The sequence below is a fragment of the Microtus oregoni genome, unplaced genomic scaffold (assembly GCF_018167655.1).
Source record: "Microtus oregoni isolate MIOR12 unplaced genomic scaffold, Mior012 000015F_ref0000493, whole genome shotgun sequence".
In the NCBI taxonomy this organism is placed as follows: Eukaryota; Metazoa; Chordata; class Mammalia; order Rodentia; family Cricetidae; genus Microtus; species Microtus oregoni.
In genome coordinates this window covers 194,940-213,601 of record NW_024543074.1, presented here as the reverse complement: position 1 = coordinate 213,601, position 18,662 = coordinate 194,940, and the positions used below count along the sequence as shown (strand labels likewise).

The 18,662-nt window shown below is 51.8% G+C and overlaps 1 protein-coding gene across 1 annotated transcript; it reads left to right on the top strand.

Moving 5' to 3' along the window:
* The first annotated feature begins 3,126 nt into the window (after positions 1 to 3,126).
* On the top strand, positions 3,127 to 17,871 carry LOC121456819 (rap guanine nucleotide exchange factor-like 1). The gene is made up of 15 exons (XM_041665295.1): positions 3,127 to 4,014; positions 6,605 to 6,683; positions 7,665 to 7,800; positions 8,016 to 8,113; positions 10,736 to 10,848; positions 10,951 to 11,118; positions 11,859 to 11,956; positions 12,083 to 12,205; positions 13,873 to 14,051; positions 14,126 to 14,216; positions 14,770 to 14,820; positions 14,918 to 15,005; positions 15,181 to 15,245; positions 15,609 to 15,663; positions 15,895 to 17,871. The coding sequence occupies exons 1-15, from the start codon at positions 3,495 to 3,497 to the stop codon at positions 16,017 to 16,019; spliced, it is 1,989 nt and encodes a 662-aa protein (XP_041521229.1). The 5' UTR covers positions 3,127 to 3,494; the 3' UTR covers positions 16,020 to 17,871.
* The last annotated feature ends 791 nt before the right edge of the window (positions 17,872 to 18,662 follow it).

The window sequence follows — 18,662 nt, the reverse complement described above, 5'->3', positions numbered from 1 at the left end:
TTATTATATGCATCTTGGTTTGGAGGGAAGAAAGAGACTGATTTCACTACAGAATTCAGTCATAATTTGAGCAGCTCAGCCCGGTAAAATGCGGGGTCAGAGGTGAGGAGCCCTGTGAGGCCCCAACTTTGAATGTGCTTGCCAATAGTTTCTCATTCTATCCCTCTTTTTTTACTGGTTTGTTTTTTTGTTTTTCAGATCAGGAGCTCATGTTGTCCAGGCTAGCCTCTTAACTCACCTTGTACTAAAGATAACACTTCAGTTTCTGCTCCTATCATCTCCACTTCCCAGGTGCTAGGATTTCAGATGTTCACTGCCACACAAAATTTAACAGTTTTTTTAAGATATATATATATATATATATATATATATGTATATATATATATATATATATATATATATATTTGAGACCCTGTCTCATTATGTAATCCTGACTGGCTTAGAACTCACAGAGATCCACCAGCTTCTGCCTCCTGAGAGCAGGATTTAAAGTGTGGGGCACTATGACTGGTTTTTAGTGCTATCTTTACTTTCCAAGAAAGGTAACTATCCACAGCTGGACATAGCGGTGCTTGTCTTTAATCCCAGTACTCGGGAGGCAGAGGCAAGTGGATCTCTGTGAGTTCAAGCCAGGTGTACACAGAGAAGCCCTGTCTCTTGGTGGGAGTTGGGGATGGTACAAGGCCCACAGTCTGAAGGACAGCTACCAGTCTTAGTACTGATAAAGACAAGAAAAACAAAGACTAGCTAGTTCGGGCTGCCTTTCATTTGAGACTGGAACACACAGAAAAATTACCAGTTTTGAATTAACTTTCCTTGGATGGAAATTTACAAAGGTGACCCTGATATGGAAGAGCATTTGGATACTGTGGGGCTGGAAACGTTCTTCATTCCACAAAGCTTTCCACTGGTGGTGTGGGTGTCACTGGGACATCTTCCCTCTGCCTCACAGGTGATGGGTAACTATATACCTGATCTTCTTTCTCACAAGTGATGGGTAACTGTATTATTCCTGTCTCACAAAAAATGCCAACCAACCTTGGGGGTGGGTTACTGGCAGGAAAAAGGAATGTTAGGATGCTTCCTCTTCACCCCTGCCTCTTCCCCAGTCCTCTGGTTAGATCCCATTGCTCTCTCTGTTGCCCTGGTAACCAGCTCAGCAAGAAGAAACTCAAGCTCAGCAAAGCCCTCAGGTTCTCCCTGCCTCTCTGTGGGCAGAAATAATGGGAGTTTAAGGGGCAGATACATTACTGCCTTGGGCAGCCCTGTCCAATACCTTTTTTAGAAGCTCATGGGTTGGTCAGGCTCAGTTAAGCTTGTCGGCCTCCATTTCCTCAGTTAGGTAATTGTACACTACCCTACCTTCCTCTACATTTCTCTCACGGTAATACAGATGCCCTATCCCTACCCCCACCCTGGGGGGTCAGTTCATGGGCCTACCTTGTAGGTGACTCAGAACAGCAAGGGTTTGGCAATTGCCAGTTCATCTGACGCAGCCTACTAGGGCTGACCTAGAACAGTGATTTTTCAACGCTGGCTAGTTGAATCAACTGGGGAGTTTTCTAAACTAACAGATGTCTTGGGCCTGCTTGAAAGGATCTCATAATTGATCTATGGTGTGACCCAGGCATCAGCAATTCTGAAAAGTTCCTCTGTGGTTCCAGTGCGTAGCCAGGGTGGAAACCACTGATGCTCTGGAAGGACCACAGCTTAATGCGTCCTGTTCTTCTGATTGAAGGTCTTGAACAGAAGGGCCTGGAAACCAAGCCTTTAGTTTCTAGAAAGTCTCTTAGTCCCCTTTATTTCCAGCTCCCACACGCTTTACACTCCCCAATTTTTTACCCTTCCTAACGGACAATCCCAAATCCTGCCCAGAGAGGAGGTTACCAAGGCAACTGCTTAATCTGGTACTGTGGCATGTGCAGAAGAGAAGCCCTCCCCTCTTCTTACTTGGTTACTAAAAGGTTACCTGGGGAGCTTCAAGCCCTTCTAGCCAGTTTCTACTTTCAACCTTAGATACTGAGTGTTCAGTGACGGGAGCCCAGAAAGCCAACAGTCAGACCTAGCTTCTTAGTGAAAATCAGAGCTGTCTTTTTCTTTTTGTTCCCTCTCCAGATCCACAGATGGGTGTGCAGAGCTTTCTTTCTGTGAACACATGCTCTAGCACACATGGAACTGGGGGTGCACAGACAGCAACACAAGCACAGTGCACACCCTGTCAGATGCACCACTCCCAGCTATACGCATTCCTGTCCATCCATGCCTGACTGGTGCACAGTAAACAGGGTTGGGGCATTGTCCGAGGAGCCCCACCCCACCAGGAACCTGGTGCCACTCCCTCACTGTACCTAGCCTGGATGTGTTCACACTGTCTCGGCAGCCTCGTCTTCCAAGTGCAGTATACCCTTGGCAACAGAATGCTCTGGCATGGCCATGAGGAGTAAGGGCAACATTTCTCCCGTTCCATGGCTAATACACTGAACTTTAAGTGCTTGGTGACAATAGTGAGCAGCTTAGGGACCTACCACCCATCCCTTCGGTCTTGTTTCCTTTTGCTTTCACCGGGGCTAAGGTGCCCTCGTGCTCTCGGTCTCCTCTTGCTGCCTACTATCTTCTTTTCACCCCAATTAGACCTGCCACAACCTGCTGGTCTCTGCCTGGCTCTTTCCTACCTGCCGGTACCTGCCTCCCAGGGCCGCCCTGCACCACTTACTACACCCTATCAGAGAAGGATGTGGGTTCCGCCCCCAGTGCCAAAGCCAGTTCACCCAAGACGCGGGCCCAGCCCTTCTCACAGGTGGGAGATAAAGACCACATAATTGTGGGAAAGATGCAATGAGTTCAGCCTCACCTGTGTATAGGTGAGCGCGTCAAGGTGTAAGTCAAAGATCTGCCCTGGTTATTTGAAATGATCGTTAAGAGATCAGGTAATGAAGAACTAGGGGTCTCTTCATTGATAAAACCCTTCCTTGCCTTTGCCCCTAGTTTCTGCGACTGTCAGACGCCAAGTCTTCGCGGTCAGCACCAGCGCCCAAGTTCAAGCCTCGCGCGGCCGGATGGGGGCGGGCCTTGGCAGGGTAGGGGCGGGGACTGGATGAGGGGGCGCGGTCTCAATTCTGCCACCTTCCCCGGGGCCAGGAGCGCAGCCGCCGCCGCGTCCTCATCCTTGCGCTCCGCCCGCTGCCTCTGCCGCCTCAGCCCGGCCCTGGAGCGCTGAGCCGGGGACACCGGCCCCTCCACCTGCCCGCCCTTTGGCCGCGGCCAGCATGGGGGGCCGCTGAGAGCGAGCTCCTCTTCCCTCTGGCACCTCCCCCGGCCACTGGCCACTGGACTTTGGCCAGCGAGCCTCGGCCACCTCTGGCTCGCAGTCCGGCGCCTGGCACGGCCCTCGGCTCTGCTCCTCCGGCTCTGAGCATCGTGTCCCCGCCCCCCCCGCCCGCGCCTGGGACACCTGGGTCCCCCGGCGGCCCCTAGGAGAGGGGCGGGGGGGGGGCATGAAGCCACTGGAGAAATTTTTGAAGAAGCAGACGTCGCAGCTGGCGGGGCGAGCGGTGGCAGGAGGTCCCGGCGGGGGTCCGGGTTGCTGTGGAGGGCCTGGAGGGGGTGGGGGCCCTGGCGGGAGCGGCGGTCCGGCGGGGGGACCGCGGCCGCTGCAGCGGCGTCAGAGCGTGTCCCGCCTGCTGCTCCCAGCTTTCCTCCGAGAGCCCTCAGCCGAGTCCGGGCTGGAGCCGCCCGCTGAGGAGGAAGGGGGAGAGCCATTAGGGGTCTCGGAGGAGCCGGGCAGCGGGGGTCCTTGTTGGGTGCAGCTAGAGGAGGTGCCGGGGCCCGGGCCGCTGGGGTGCGGGGTGCCCCTGCGCTCCCCTTCCTCGTACTCCTCAGATGAGCTATCCCCGGGCGAGCCCCTGGCTTCACCTCCCTGGGCCCCCCTGGGCGCCCCCGAGCGGCCAGAGCATCTTCTGAACCGGGTTCTGGAGCGCCTGGCTGGAGGGACTACCAGGGACAGCGGCGCTTCAGGTAAGCCTGCTTATCCCTCCCTGAGAAAGGGGGTGCCCTGGTTTCTTTTCTTGTCCTTAGCAGCAGTGTAGGACTGAGGGAAACCCTGCAGTAGTATAGGGGAAAGGGCATGTTAGTGCCCACCCTCCTTTCTCCTAACATTAGCCTCACCCTCGGGGAGGAAGCCAACCATCCTCTCCTCTCCTTCAGCCCCCTCCCTCTCCCTTGAACATTTAAGCCAATCTCCCGTGGCCCTTGAAATACTGCCTACCTCCTCCCATGCCCCCAAATTAGGGGCTGACACCCTAAGATGGACGCTTTCCAGCTGAGGTTATACCACCCTTCAGACCGTATCCAAAGCTTGAAAGCCATGGTGAGAGTCTCTGGCTGTATAGAAGCCCCCAGGGCACAAGCTGGCTCACTTGGTGGGGGCAGTGTGGATAGGCACAGGGTCTGGCTGCCTTTAGGGTAAGTGTCCTCCTTGGGGGTGCATCTGAACATCTCTAAGGGAAGGCACCAGGAGACTGCAGCATCCAGAAGGATCTGGGCCTCAGCGGCTCTCACCCTCCCTATGTCATGCCTCAGCGTAAGGCTTTAAAAAATAATAACCACACCCTGAGAGGCTTATTCCCTAAACGATGATGCCATTTCCCCCTCCCCACCAGCACCCTATTAAAGGGCTTACGAGACCCACACATTACTGCTTAGAACTGAGGCAGAAGACATCAGGGGTTTTAGATCTAAGTAGGCACTCCACGGAGCCCAGAAAGGTCTAGGTTTGGGAGCCCAAAGTTGAACCCTGAAAGATGAGGGTCATGTGTGGTACTCCTCACCCTCTGCAGAGTGCTCTGGCTTTAACAGTAGATGTCACTCCCCCTCTTCCTTCCTCTCTTTCTTTTCCTGAAGGTCTGGGTCCTCTCTTTTGGCTTGGGCTGCAGTTGCCCTGGGGAGCTGACACCTTTTGGATTTAATTAGAAAAATATCAGACACACACACAGCTCTCTTAACCATAACTTCCCACCTACACCACGCACCCTGTGTCTCTATGACACATTCCCCAGGGAGGCTGTGCATTGGACCAGAGCCTGCTTTGGAAGGAACAGATGCCAAACTGTAGCCCCCGTATCAGCATCTCCCCACGCTGCCCATGTTCCTTTTCCTTTACTCTGGTTTTCAGCATTCACACTCCAGGGAGATAAAGATGCTCAGAAGGACGTCAGGCCTCCTTATGCCTTGTCTGCATCCCTGGACTAGGTGTGAGGGCCAAGGGAGCATCTCGCTTACTTCCAGAACATAGCAGGGCAGCTGGGCAGAGGGAAAGAGAGGCTGGCTTTCCTCTTCTGCAGGGGCATGGTGCCACAGATTGTTCAGTGTCCCCTGAGCTGAGACTCCTGAATTGTCACCCATAGTATCTGGCTTGGCAGGCTGAATCCCCAGAGAAACTGGTTTGGGAAACCTACCAGCTTAACCTGCCTCTCCAATATCTCTAATATAAGCCACTTTCTCAAGCCATTTGGTTTCCTCCCAGGCTGTGTGGGAGGAGAAAACTGCTTATTGAGGGCTCTCCATACCTAGCCAGAGCCCTCAGAAGTCTAGGCAGCCCCTTGTGGCCCCTAGAGTCTACCCTGACACTCTGCTCGCCTCTAATATTGAGGGAAGAACAGAGACTCCGCCGTCCGGGTTCTTTTTCTGACTTGGGGCAAGTGCCTCCTAGCTCTGGGCCTCCGCTTTCTCATCTGTGAAACAAAAAAGACTCAAGTAGGCAGTCGTATGTTGCCTCCCCACCTCTGCCTTCATGACTGGCACTGGCAGCAGGGCACGACAATCAAGGGTTGTCAGGAGCCCTGGAGTAGTGCCTGGGGACCTGGCCCTAACCTGTCCTGGTGAGGACACCTGGCTCCCACCCTGTGCCCTGCCTGTCTGTGTGTGCCAAGCAGTCCTGCCCCACCCCAAGGCTGGCTACAAGTCAGGGCGACCTTGTACCTGGTTGACTGGCTGAGCCAGGCCCAGATGGGTGTGGAGGGAGAAGGGTGGAGAGAGGAGCCCCTCCCCTCTCTTCTTCATCATTAACCCTTCTACCTCTGGGCACCCAGAGGACACAGGGGCTCTATTTAAGGAACTGAGAAGAAGAGGTGGCAGTCTGTCTCCTCTCCTAATTTTAATGGGGCTGTCTCCACCTTCCCTGTCAAAACTCTGAGGTGATGAATGGTGAGGGGAGGATGGACACATACGCCCACACACCTCCATCCCTCTGACTGTAACCTCTGTGTCTGCCAGTTCTCTGTTTAGGGTCACTTCTGTGGACTCCTTTTTTTCCTAGCAGATCTCAGGCGTGGTGTATTATCTGACCAACTTCCCACACACTGAAGAGAAGTGTGCATGGCCTTCAAAGGCACCCCCCTTCCCCTCCAGCTGCCTTGGCAGCTGCCAGCCCCACCCCCGCAGCGGCTGCCCAGAACCCTCACACATGTGTGTGCACGTGTGCAGAGCATGACAGGGCAGGTGGCCGGGGCTCCAGCCTTGCTAAAGCGGCAAAAAATGAGGGTGCAGAGTTTCCAGACGGTTCTAGAAGCTCCCACCTGACATCTGCGATGCTTGTTGATCTTCACAGATATTCTGCTTGATGACATTGTCCTCACCCATTCGCTCTTCCTGCCAACAGAAAAGTTTCTGCAAGAGTTGCACCAGTAATATCCTTTTATGGAGCTTATAAAAGGGCAGACCAGGAGGGAGTCATTCCTGCCCACAAACTACAACCCAACCCAAGCTCTCCCATAGAAGACACAACCAGCTTTTCGTCTCACGAGCCTTGGGCAGCTTGCTCCACATCCTGGTGATTGGGTTTGCTTCAGTCCGTAGGATAGAGATACACAGCAGGAAATGCTCTGCTCTGGGCTGCTGTGAGGATCAGCCTTGTCTCAGCCCTGGGAGTGCTCAGGAGACACCTGTACAAGAGTAAGGGCCAAGTGGGACGGTGGTGGTGTGCACCTCTAATCTCAGTATTTGGGAGGCAGAGGCAGGTGGATCTCTGTGAGTTTGAGGCTAGCTTGGTCTACAGAGTAAATTCCAGGAGAGCCAGGACCACACAGAGAAACCTTGTCTTGAAAAACAAAAGAAAACGAAAAAGATCTTGCTCTAAACATGGGGTCTGATATCAGCATTAGGTCATGGTTGTGCTTCAGTAGGGTCAGCGAGAGATGAGCTACTGGCTCAGTGTGGGACTTCTAATGTAGACCAGGTTATCACTAACCTGTGGTAATCCTCCTGCCTCTGCCTCCTAAATGCTGGGATTACAGGGATGTACCAGCATGCCTGGCTTCTTTGAATTACTTTAGAACCTAATTGTACATGTCAAGCCCTTGAGTCGAATGTCGTTAGGCTCCCTTAGAATAATCAGGCCTCACCATGAGGTAAAGTCAGCTTTGTGAGCTGGCTGGCGGCTAGATGGGTGCTGGCAATAACCTCTTTAACAGACAAGAGCTGAATGTTGCCAAATTGAAGCCCTCATTCTTTGTACTCTAAGCAAAACCATGGCTGGAATGAGAAAAGTCTTGGTTCCAGAGCCCTGGAAACCTTCTCTCCTCTGGTACCCAAGTGCAGAATATTTAGAGTCAGTTTGCCTTCCCCGGTTTCCTTGGCTATTCAGAACTTTTACTTAACTTAGGGGTCAGCTTTGTTCAATCAAGGAATGTGGAGGGTCCAGAGGGGCTGGGCCGGAAGCAAGCCTGTCTAGCTCTACTCCTTCATTTCCTGGATACCTACCAAGGATTGCTGCAAGAGGAAGAAGGGGCTGGCCACATTATCAAGGTGGGCCTTGGAAGGAAAAGGCACGTGAGCTAGCTCTCAGCTCTGGAAGGGGGCTCTTCAAAGGAGTCATACTCCTCAAGTTGAGTATCTGGAAGCAAAAGATGTCTGTGTGATTTCTGAGTGTTTGAGGCATGGAGGCCCTGTCTCAGCCCTTGCCGTGAGTGGTCCTTGGGATGAGACTTGTGCCTTCCTCTCATCTGTCACCCTTTCCCTAGGAACTGTATTTACTAATTATGAAGGATGAGTCCCTTTACCAAGACCTCCGAGAGGACACGCTGAGGCTGCACCAGCTGGTGGAGACCGTGGAGCTAAAGTGAGGGGGAAGGGGTTCCCTGAGTTCCTCTATTACAAGGGCTGCCTCTGGTCTAGTGGCTTCCCCGTCTCAGTCACTTGTTTGCTTGCTTGCTTGCTTGCTTGCTTTTTAAGATGCTTATTTATTGATTTATTCTTATCGCTTTGCCTGCATGTACATCAGTGTATCACCGCATGCTTGGGTTTGCTGCGGTCAGAAGAGGGTTTTGGATCCCCATGAACTTGAGTCACAGACAGCTGTGAGCCACCATGTGCCTGCTAGAACCAGAGATGGAGGGGTCCTCTGGGGCAGCAGCCAGTGCTCTAAGCCACTGAGCCATCTCTCCAGCCCCTTTACCCCTTCAATGTGGTTTCTTTCAGCTCCTTTTCCTTACTGGAGTTAACACAGAACCACAGATCACTGTTTTCTAACCCAATCATTTGTTCTTTGGGTGGGTGTGTGGGGGCTAAGCAACATGTCTTACAGTATAGCTCAAGCTAACCCCCAACTTGCCGCATGGCCCAAGATGCTTCTACTGGTAATCTTCCTGTCTCAGGTTCCCAAGTGGGCCTGTGCCATTGGCCCAGCTCCAGTCTTTTTTGGTTTTTGTCTATTTTTTCTTCAGTTTGTCTATTAATCTGGTAGAGTTCTGGCAAGTATTTAACAACCTGTGCTTTATGAGAAACATCCATGGTTGGTAGCTCTGATTCTCAGTGTAAATTCTCTTACTATGGTTGATGTCAAGTGATCAACAGGAGGGCGGACACTGACTATGGGGCTGGGAAGAGATTTGCACTGCTGGTTACATAGTATTCCATCACATTGTCACCTATGCATACAAAAGCTGGAGCATAGCAATACAAAACAGCAAAGAGTACTTAGAAAACTACCTTCCCTTTCTTTTCTCTTCTTATTTATTTTTGAGACAGAGTCCTTGAAACTTGCAGCAATCTTTCTGTGTTTGCCTCCATGGTAGGATTATAGGTTTGTGCCATGCTGCCTAGCTTGAAACTGTCTCTTTTGAGAACAATTTATTTGACCTCAGATTTGCAAAATGTGTGTGTATGAATGAGCACACACATATTTTGTAGCTGTCCTTTAAAAAAAAATCAGCGTACTATGTATGGAGCAGGGTGACTCATGTTTTTAATCTCAGCACCTGAGAGGCTGAGGCAGGCGGATCTCTATGAGTTCAAGGCCAGCCTGGTCTACAGAGCTAGTTCCAGGACAGCCAGGGCTACATAATGAGACCCTGTCTTGAAAAAAAAAAATCAGGTAGCAGGGACTGCAGAGGTGGCCTAATGGTTAAGAGCACCCGTTGTTCTTCCTAAGGACCCACTTTGGAGTCCCAGCACCTACATGGCTGCTAGCAACCATCTGTAGCTCCAGTTCCAGAGGATCTGATGGCCTCTTCCACACTCCAAATGTAGTGCTTGCTTGTGATGCACAAGACACATGCAGGCAAAACACAAATACACATTAAAAACACAATAAATCTTTACAAATATGTATCAGTTATGCATGGTGGCACATCCCTGTAAGCCTAGATATTCAGGAGGTTAAAGCAGAAAAATCATCAGTTCAAGGCCCGCTTGGACAACTTAGTGAAATCTGTCTCAAAATAATAATAATAATAATAATAATAATAATAATAATGACTTGGGATATAGCTGGTGGGTATTTGTCTAATATGTGTAAGGTTCTAGGTTTAATCTTCACTATTACCTAAACAAACAGTTGGCAAAATTCCCCAAATTTGACCTCACCAGCTCAGGACAGGAGTACATCTTGGTTGTCCCCTCTCCATTCCTGCTACCACGAGGTTCATTAACTGTCACCTAGATTGTTGCCACACAGGACCTCAGCTCCTGGCCTCATGTCTTCCTCCCTCCTCTCTTCTCACACCAGAGACACTTTCCAGACTTCCATAGATGATGCCTTCACCCTCCTGTTCCCAAAGCATCCGTGTTCGCTAACATCTCCAAGTTAGATGCCCTAGCGCAGCTTCCGCACCCCTCCCTTCCTGCCATCTGCTGAGCTTTCCCCATCTCCTCTTGTTCATCCCTCTTCACCTATTAATCTGGCAACCCTTGTGTGCTCCTACTCTTTCTTCCCATGATCCTTCAAGGCCCGGGTCAAATGCCATTTCTTCCATGGACATAGCTCAGATTTCCGCCTCCAGGGAGAGTTTCCTTCCTCCCCCACACCACTCTCCTGTACCTTTGTCATCTCACCAACACTTCTGGCTGGTGTTAGAAGTAGCTGCCTGCACGTCTGTCTCTTCCCCAGACTGTGAAGTCCTTGTCGGCAAAATTCAGACATCCGATGGCCTACCACCTCCACGTGCCAAGAAGTGTGCTAAGACCTAAAGGGTGAAAAACAGTAAAAACTGATCCCATTCCTCAAAAGCTGTCAATCTTGTAGAAAAGATGACATGAACATAAACAATACTGTTACATTGTTTTGTAGCATTTCCTCGTAGGTAGGTGGGTCAGCGAAGAATCTCTGAAAGAGGTGGCATCTGATTTGGGCCACTTAGACAATTGTCCTGTGTTGGTCATTGTCCTATCCCTGCTTTATGGTCCTGCCTGGTGCTCTGTGTGCCTGGCAGGACTTGCTGATACATGACTGTGTTCACGCCAGGATTCCAGAGGAGAGCCAGCCGCCCAGCAAGCAGGTCAAGCCACTCTTCCGCCACTTCCGCCGGATAGATTCCTGTCTGCAGACCCGAGTGGCTTTCCGGGGGTCAGATGAGAGTGAGTATGGCCGTTAGGAAGAGCGAAGTTTCTGGAGTGGCCCAGGGAGGTGGGTGGGCCTTCTTCACCTTCAATGGAGTCTCCTTTCCTGTCTTTGTGCAGTCTTCTGTAGAGTCTACATGCCTGACCACTCTTACGTGACCATACGCAGCCGCCTCTCCGCGTCAGTGCAGGACATTCTGGGCTCTGTGACAGAGAAGCTGCAGTACTCAGAAGAGCCTGCCGAGCGAGAGGATGCCCTCATCCTGGTAGCTGTTGCCTCCTCTGGAGGTGAGGATCAGCACACTAGGCAGGGGCGAATGCTAAATTCTAGATCCTTGATACTCAAAGTGTCATCGTGGGTCCAGCCTTGGTGAATGCATCACCTAAGAGACCCTACCCCAAATCTACAGGATTAGAATCTGCATTTGGACCAGACCCTCTCCCACTCAGGGGATCCTATGCACATTTAAATTTGGGGCACACCGGTTTAGAATCATTGGTTTCTGTCCTGGGTGCTACCTAGTACCCACCTGGAGACTGTGTTCCAGTCCTTCACACACACCTCCCCCCATCTTATATGCTCCATTTCTTTTTTCCAGGCTGAGGACATAGGGTAGGCTCTAATCCTGTGGGGAGGAGGCAGAGAGCCAGCAAGGTAGCATAGCTCGTGTGTGTGTGTGTGTGTGTGTGTGTGTGTGTGTGTGTAACCCCAGACTGGTCTAGAATTTGCGGTCTTTCCTGCTTCAGCCTCTCAAGTGGCAGGACAGGACTTCAGGCATGACTTATTTTCCATAAAGTTAATAAAAGTATTCACCCTATTCATAGAGATGAGGGAATGAGAGAGATTTACATGTGGGGTAGTCTACAAATGCAAAAGAAAGCATTTGACCAACTATTTCTGATACCTGTGGTATAAGCTGGTGACGATAAGTGTCCCACTAGTCCAGGGTATGTCAGCATAGGGCGATGGTGGCTCAGGTATATGAGGGATGTGGGTGGCCAAAGCTGAACAGCCTGTTCCTCTGCAGAGAAGGTCCTCCTGCAGCCGACAGAGGACTGTGTTTTCACTACGCTGGGCATCAACAGCCACCTATTTGCCTGTACCCGGGACAGCTATGAGGCCCTAGTAAGAATTCCTTCACCTGTCTTGGCTGGTAACAAGAGCTGGCGGAGGGGTGGGGTGGGAGAGCTGAGAGTAAGTCTCTCACCTTACCACAGGCAGCCAAGTTCCTCTAACCCCACCTGCCGCCAGGTACCCCTTCCTGAGGAGATCCAGGTCTCCCCTGGAGACACAGAGATCCACCGGGTGGAGCCCGAAGATGTTGCCAACCATCTTACTGCCTTCCACTGGGAGCTCTTCCGCTGCGTGCACGAGGTGGGACTGAGGCTGGTGCTGGGCAGAGGGGTGGCACGAAACCTGCTCCTGGGAGCACACACGGGGCCAGTGCACAGGGATAACCTTTGTTAGCCTTTGGCCCCTCATCTGGGGAACGGCAGAGAGCCTCTACAGCAGGGAGTTTCAGGTGCTGCCTGCGTAGGCGCTGAACTGAAATTCTTATCTGGATTCATAAAAATGTTTACTATCAAGCAGAGGGTGTAGCTCAGTTGGTAGAGTACCTGACCTGCCTGACATGCACAACCCTGGGCTGGATCCTCACCACTGAATAAATCAGCTGTGGTGGTGGATGCCTGTCGTCTCAGCACTTGGGAAGTGGAGGCAGAGGGACCCAGATTATCCTGGGCTACATGATGGGTTGGAGGCCAGCCTGAGATCAGAAAACTCCGAATCAAAACAGAAAACAAGGGGGCTAGAGAGATGGCTCAACAGTTAAGAGCACTGACTGTCTTCCAGAAGATCAGGGTTCAAATCTCAGCACCCACATGGCAGCTAACAACTGTCTGTAACTCCTAGATCTGACACCCTCACACAGACTTACTTGCAGGCAAACACCAATGCACATGAAATAAATTAAAACAAACAAACAAAAAACAAAAAAAAATGTATGAGTTGGCTGAGAGGTTTAGAGTGTTTACTGCTCTTCCAGAGTTGATTTCCAGCTCCATAATCATGGCTTAAACCACCTGGACCTCCAGCTCCAGGGGCTCTGATGCCCTTTTCTGGCCTGTGCATGAATGTGCAGTGCACACATACACACACACACACAAATAAATATTAAAGTCTTCATTTTTTTTTTTTTTTTTTGGTTTTTCAAGACAGGGTTTCTCTGTAGCTTTGGTGCCTGTCCCGGAACTAGCTCTTGTAGACCAGGCTGGCCTCGAACTCCCAGAGATCCGCCTACCTCTGCCTCCCGAGTGCTGGGATTAAAGGTGTGCACCATGACACCCAGCAATTTTAAAATTTATTTTATTTTTAACTGTGTCTGAGTGTGCAGTGTGCATGTGTGTACATGCATACATGCACACATGTGAGTGCAGGTGACCACGGGCCAGAAGCACCAGGTCCCCCTCGAGCTAGAATTACAGTTGTGAGCCATCTTTTATGGGTGCTGGGGACCGAATTTAGGTTTCCTGGAAGATCAGTACACATTTTTATCCACTCAGCAATATCTCCAGCCCCCCCCATAAAATGTTTTCAAGAATAGTTATATTGTTATTTATTATTATATTATTTATTATACTTGTATATTTCTGTGTACAGGCCATAAAGGTATCAGATTCCGTGGAGTAACTGCTGACATTGGTGCTGGGAATTGAACTCTGATCCTCTGCAAGACCAATATGTGATTTAACCACTGAGCCATCTCTCCAGCCTCTAAAATAAAATCTTAAAAAGAGAGATAGAAAAAAGGCAGGGATGAGTGTCTCCTAGAGGGAGAACCACACAGATCTTAGCAGGTGCCTGGTACCTCCGGCTCACTAGGAGAGAAATCAGCGCTAGCATCAGCTGTCTCTGTGACATCCTGCCCTGTCCCTGGTTTTCCATTTCCATGCCCACTCACTCCTGCCTTTCCTTCTCCATGTGCTCTGTGCTGCCATCTTCCTGCTCGCACCCTGGCCTCCCCTCTGCCACCGTGGTTGCAGCTGGAGTTCGTGGACTATGTGTTCCACGGGGAGCGTGGTCGCAGGGAGACAGCCAACTTGGAGTTGCTGCTGCAGCGCTGCAGTGAGGTCACTCACTGGGTGGCCACGGAGGTGTTGCTCTGTGAGGCCCCGGGCAAGCGGGTGCAGCTGCTCAAAAAGTTCATCAAGATCGCTGCCATGTGAGTGCTTCTGGTGGAGACGGGGAAGGTCACAGTTTCCCGAAGCCCCCTAACCTCGCCTCCCTCCCACACAGCTGCAAGCAGAACCAGGACCTCCTGTCCTTCTATGCTGTGGTCATGGGGTTGGACAATGCTGCCGTCAGCCGCCTGCGGCTCACCTGGGAGGTGAGGTGACATCTCCCTTCTCTACCCACAGTGCCAGACCCAGTACCTCACCTCAGGATCTGCATGCATCTCAGGCTTTCCCTAGCGCATCCTGCTGCTGCTGCTGCTGCTGCTGCTGCTGCTGCTGCTGCTGCTCTGTGGGGCATCTTTGTGCTAATGGAAAGCAGCTGCCCTCTTCTGGCTTCTGCTACTCAGGACACAGAGCTTTGCTCATGTCTTTGCAAATTAGTAAAAAGCCAGAATCCCAGCTGAGGTGTCCTTGCTATGAGCATCTGCTGGGTCTCAGTGGTCTCACGGGAGCACTTTTGTGCGTGGCACCTGCCTAGGCAAAGGTCTCAGTTTGTCCAGAATAAATCCTTCCCCAGGCAGTTTCAAACTCCCTGATTTACCCTTAGGACTGATTCTGTGTCCTCACCTGCTAGCTGCTTCTCCTACCGCAAGATGTGTAAACCCATAGCCCTCTAAGGAAGACTAGTCACATGCTCCTGCTGTGAAACTCAAGAAGCTCCGCCCACCCTGACATTTCTTTTTTTCTTCCTTCAACTCTCTGCAGAAGCTGCCAGGGAAATTCAAGAACCTGTTCCGCAAATTCGAGAACCTGACGGTGAGTGGGGTTGGCTTTCCTCGGCCCCTAGGGAAGGGGAGACATCTCTAGGGGTACACTGGGCCCATCTGTTTCTGCTCCTTTTGTGGAATGCTAGGACCCCTGCCGGAACCATAAAAGCTACAGAGAAATCATCTCCAAAATGAAACCCCCTGTGATTCCCTTCGTGCCCCTGATCCTCAAAGGTCAGTCCCTCCCGCGCTGTGCTTCTCCCAGGCCTGCCTCTGAGCCCCCTCTCAATTCAGCTGTGAATACCTACTTCCAGAGAGCCCCCCGCCCCCAGACTGCACGTGTCTTGGAGGGTGGTATGGGTTCCTCTGCCTATTTGACCCTCACATTAGCTGTCTTCCTGTTCCCTAGATCTGACCTTCCTGCATGAGGGGAGCAAGACCCTGGTGGATGGTTTGGTGAACATTGAGAAGCTGGTGAGTGGTACTGCCAGCCCCTGTCCTAGGAGAGAGGGGCCGGGCCGTATGCATCCATCCTTCCCTTCTCTCCTGTCACTTCCCCCAAAATAGCAGCCTTCCTGTCTGGTGCCCAACTTGCCTGACAGACTCCAGACTGTCTCCCTGGTGGCATCACTGTGGCAACCCACCCACAAGAGGCAAAGCTGACAGGCAGCTGGGGGCAATTCTCCCTCCCTCCCTTGGCACCTTGCTATTACCCGGCCTTTGGCCCTTCAGAGGCCCCATCACTGGAGAGTGGAGAACTCACTCAGTTGAGAATGAAGGGGGGAAGGAAGCAGCTGCCTGTGCCCTTTTCGGGGCTAATTCCTTGTCATCTTCCAGCATTCCGTGGCTGAGAAAGTGAGGACAATCCGAAAATACCGGAGCCGGCCCCTCTGTGAGTACCCAAGACTCAGTGAGCTTCCCAGTAGAACTGTGGAAGAGGAAAGGGATTGGGAGAACTCCATGCTCAAGTGTCTGTTTCGTGACACTGGTCAGTTCTTCATCTTCCATGGGCTTCCTGCCAATACCTGTTCCCATTCACACCCCCTCACCCTGGCCTGCCTGGCTTGCATGTAGGGGATAAAGGGAAGCTGAGAGATGATACCTCTCCCTTTCTACCCCCCAGGCCTGGACATGGAGGCCTCCCCTCATCACCTGCAGACCAAGGCCTACGTGCGCCAGTTCCAGGTCATCGACAACCAGAACCTCCTCTTCGAGCTCTCCTACAAGCTGGAGGCTAATAGCCAGTGAGTGTGGAGGGCCAGCTGCCCCACCCGGGTCCCTGGCACCCGGCACCCAAGCACTTTGCGTGATGCCCTCAGTAGCCCACATCGGACATCTTTTCCCTGGAGCCGCTTCCTATCCTACATAGAGGAGTTGGGTTGACCTACCAGAATGTGTAAGCCTGTCTGTCCATCCTGCTGAGGTCCTCTTACCTTGCTCCTTCACACTCCTGGTTTCTGACCTCTCTGGAGAACAAGAGACGAGTACCCCTGTGCCCTCCCAGTATGGTCTGTTCCAGAGATGGAGTTTCTAGGCTCCGCTTCCCAAGCAGGAAGGAAGCACCCCTCCCCCAGGTCGCAGCTGTGGTACGGGGGCACTGGAAACACCCCCTCCCAGATCGCAGCTGTGGTGTGGGGGTACTGGAAACCTTCCTCCCTGACACCTGTTTCACTTCCCCTAATCAGGGCTGAGATCCCTGGATATACACCCCCAAGATTTTGTGTGTGTGTGTGTGTGTGTGTGTGTGTGTGTGTGTGATTTATATATTCCCTTTAGGGAGCAAGAGTACATCTGATAGTGTAGGGAGAGTATCAGAGTGGGTTTTGTTTGTTTGTTTTTTTGAGGATCCCTTCTGTTTGGTGCTACCCTTCTTGACTATGTCTCCCTCACTCCCTGTCCAGCTCCACCTGCTGTCCTGCATGTGAAAACTGTGGGTCAGTTTCCTGCAGGCAGGGCTTATCAGAAGGCAGGAGAGTTACCCATCAGCCCTTGCAAATCCCCCTCCCAAGCTTCCCAGCGAGAGGCTAAAAGATGCTCAGGGAAACACAGGCTTACGCTGCCTGCAGGACCCTGCCTCTGCCTTACTGTGGGGGGAATGCAGTGGTTATCAGGAGTTAGGGGCGCCTGTTCTCCATTCTTGTCTTCTTTGGGGGGTGTCTCACTGCTAAAGAGGGAGTTGTCATCCTTCTTCTGGCTCTGTGTCTGTCACCAACCACACAGTTTGTCCATCTGTCTTTACCACCCCCCACACACACACACCTTGTCTCTAGAATCAGGGGTGGATCTCAGTACCTAGGGCAGCTAGCGCCTCCCTAAGTGGGGAGGAGAGACTGCAGCAGCTGTAGAGGCAAAGCTGGGCTCTTGCAAGGCCTTTATTACCTCTCCCCGCACCCTTCCTTCTCCCATCATGGGCTCCAGGGCTGAGGGGTGGCAAGGGCTCCTGGCAGCTACTGGGCGGGATTTCCTGGCACAGCCTCCCCCCTCCTTCCTGGCCCTTCTGAAGAGGCAGTGGCGACTGTGGCAGCGGTGAAATCAGCTGCAGCTCCTGCTCTGGGAGTGTATATAGATTTTTACCCAAAGCTCTGGAATTGTACATTTATTTTTTAAAACCCAAAGAGGGAAAGAACCTTGTATAATATGTAAACATTGTATTATAGGTTATGTTATATATTCCCTTTTATACAGCAGCCCCTGTCGACATATCCACAGACCTACCATACCACTCCCCCCAGCTCCTAGTGGTGATGGTGATCGTGCCACCGCCCCCAGCCCATAATGGTGATGGTGACCATACCGTCCCATACTCTGCTTCTTCTGCTCAGCTGCTGGCTGCTCCCCCTGCAGCCCAGGTTTCCTGCCCCTCTTCAGTAACCCCTCATCAGCCTTCTCTCGTTCCCTAGCCTCCAAGAACACTGCCTTCCCCACCCCTTGGCTGCTGCTTGCCTCTGGTTGTGATGCTTGCCCCACTGTTTCTCAGGGGCCCCCATCCCCAAATCCTGTAGCTTTAACAGAGTGAACCTGAACCGTGTGCATTGTACAGGCCCTGCTGTCATGGAAGAAACCTCTGGATAGAGAAAATACACTAAAATCTATGAATCAACCTCCCAGTGTTTTCCATTGCTTCTCTGAAACTGGGGGGAAGGGCTGAGCTTGGGAGAGGGAACAGGGGACACCTTCCTAGCACTCAAGGCTCCTCAGCAGGGCTGTCTAGAGGGACCTGGAAAATGTGAGTGGGAGGAGAAGGTGCCAACCTCCCAAGATCTGTGTCTGGTGTCTGGAACTCAGGAGATGTTTCTGTTCTCACCTGTTCCGGGTCACGTTGCTATGTGATCGCACTTCTAACCCTGCGAGGAATGAGGTGGAGGCTGAGTAGGCCCAGCATGAAGTCCAAGTTACAGAGCTAGATGAGGCAGGCCTACTATGCTAGCCCTGGTCTGTCTGCTGCAGGCAGTACAAACTTTTCATGCAGCTGGCAGCATCAGTCTTGCCAAGTCAGAGGCACACTGAGCCTGGGTTAACTCTCGAGGTAGCACAGTGTCTCCTGTTCAGGGTACCTTCTCCTCCCATTCACATAGGCTCGTGTGAGTTCTTAGCTTGTCTAACTCTCCCTGAATCTTGGTATCAGAAAGCACTCCTTTATTCTCCCAGCTTTGCTTTGCTTTTTGCTTGTGTTCCCATCCTAGAGTTTAGGGGTCCATGAGATGGCTGACAGAGCAAAGAGCTTGCCCTGTAAGCCTGCTGATGGCCTATTTCCATACCTGCTGTATCAGTGGAAGGAGAGAAAGAACATCACAGATTGTCCCCTGACCTATGTGCACCTTCTGTGGTTTCTGCATGTACACACCCATGCAAACACACTGATAAAGTCTAGTATTTACCTGGGTGTGGCAG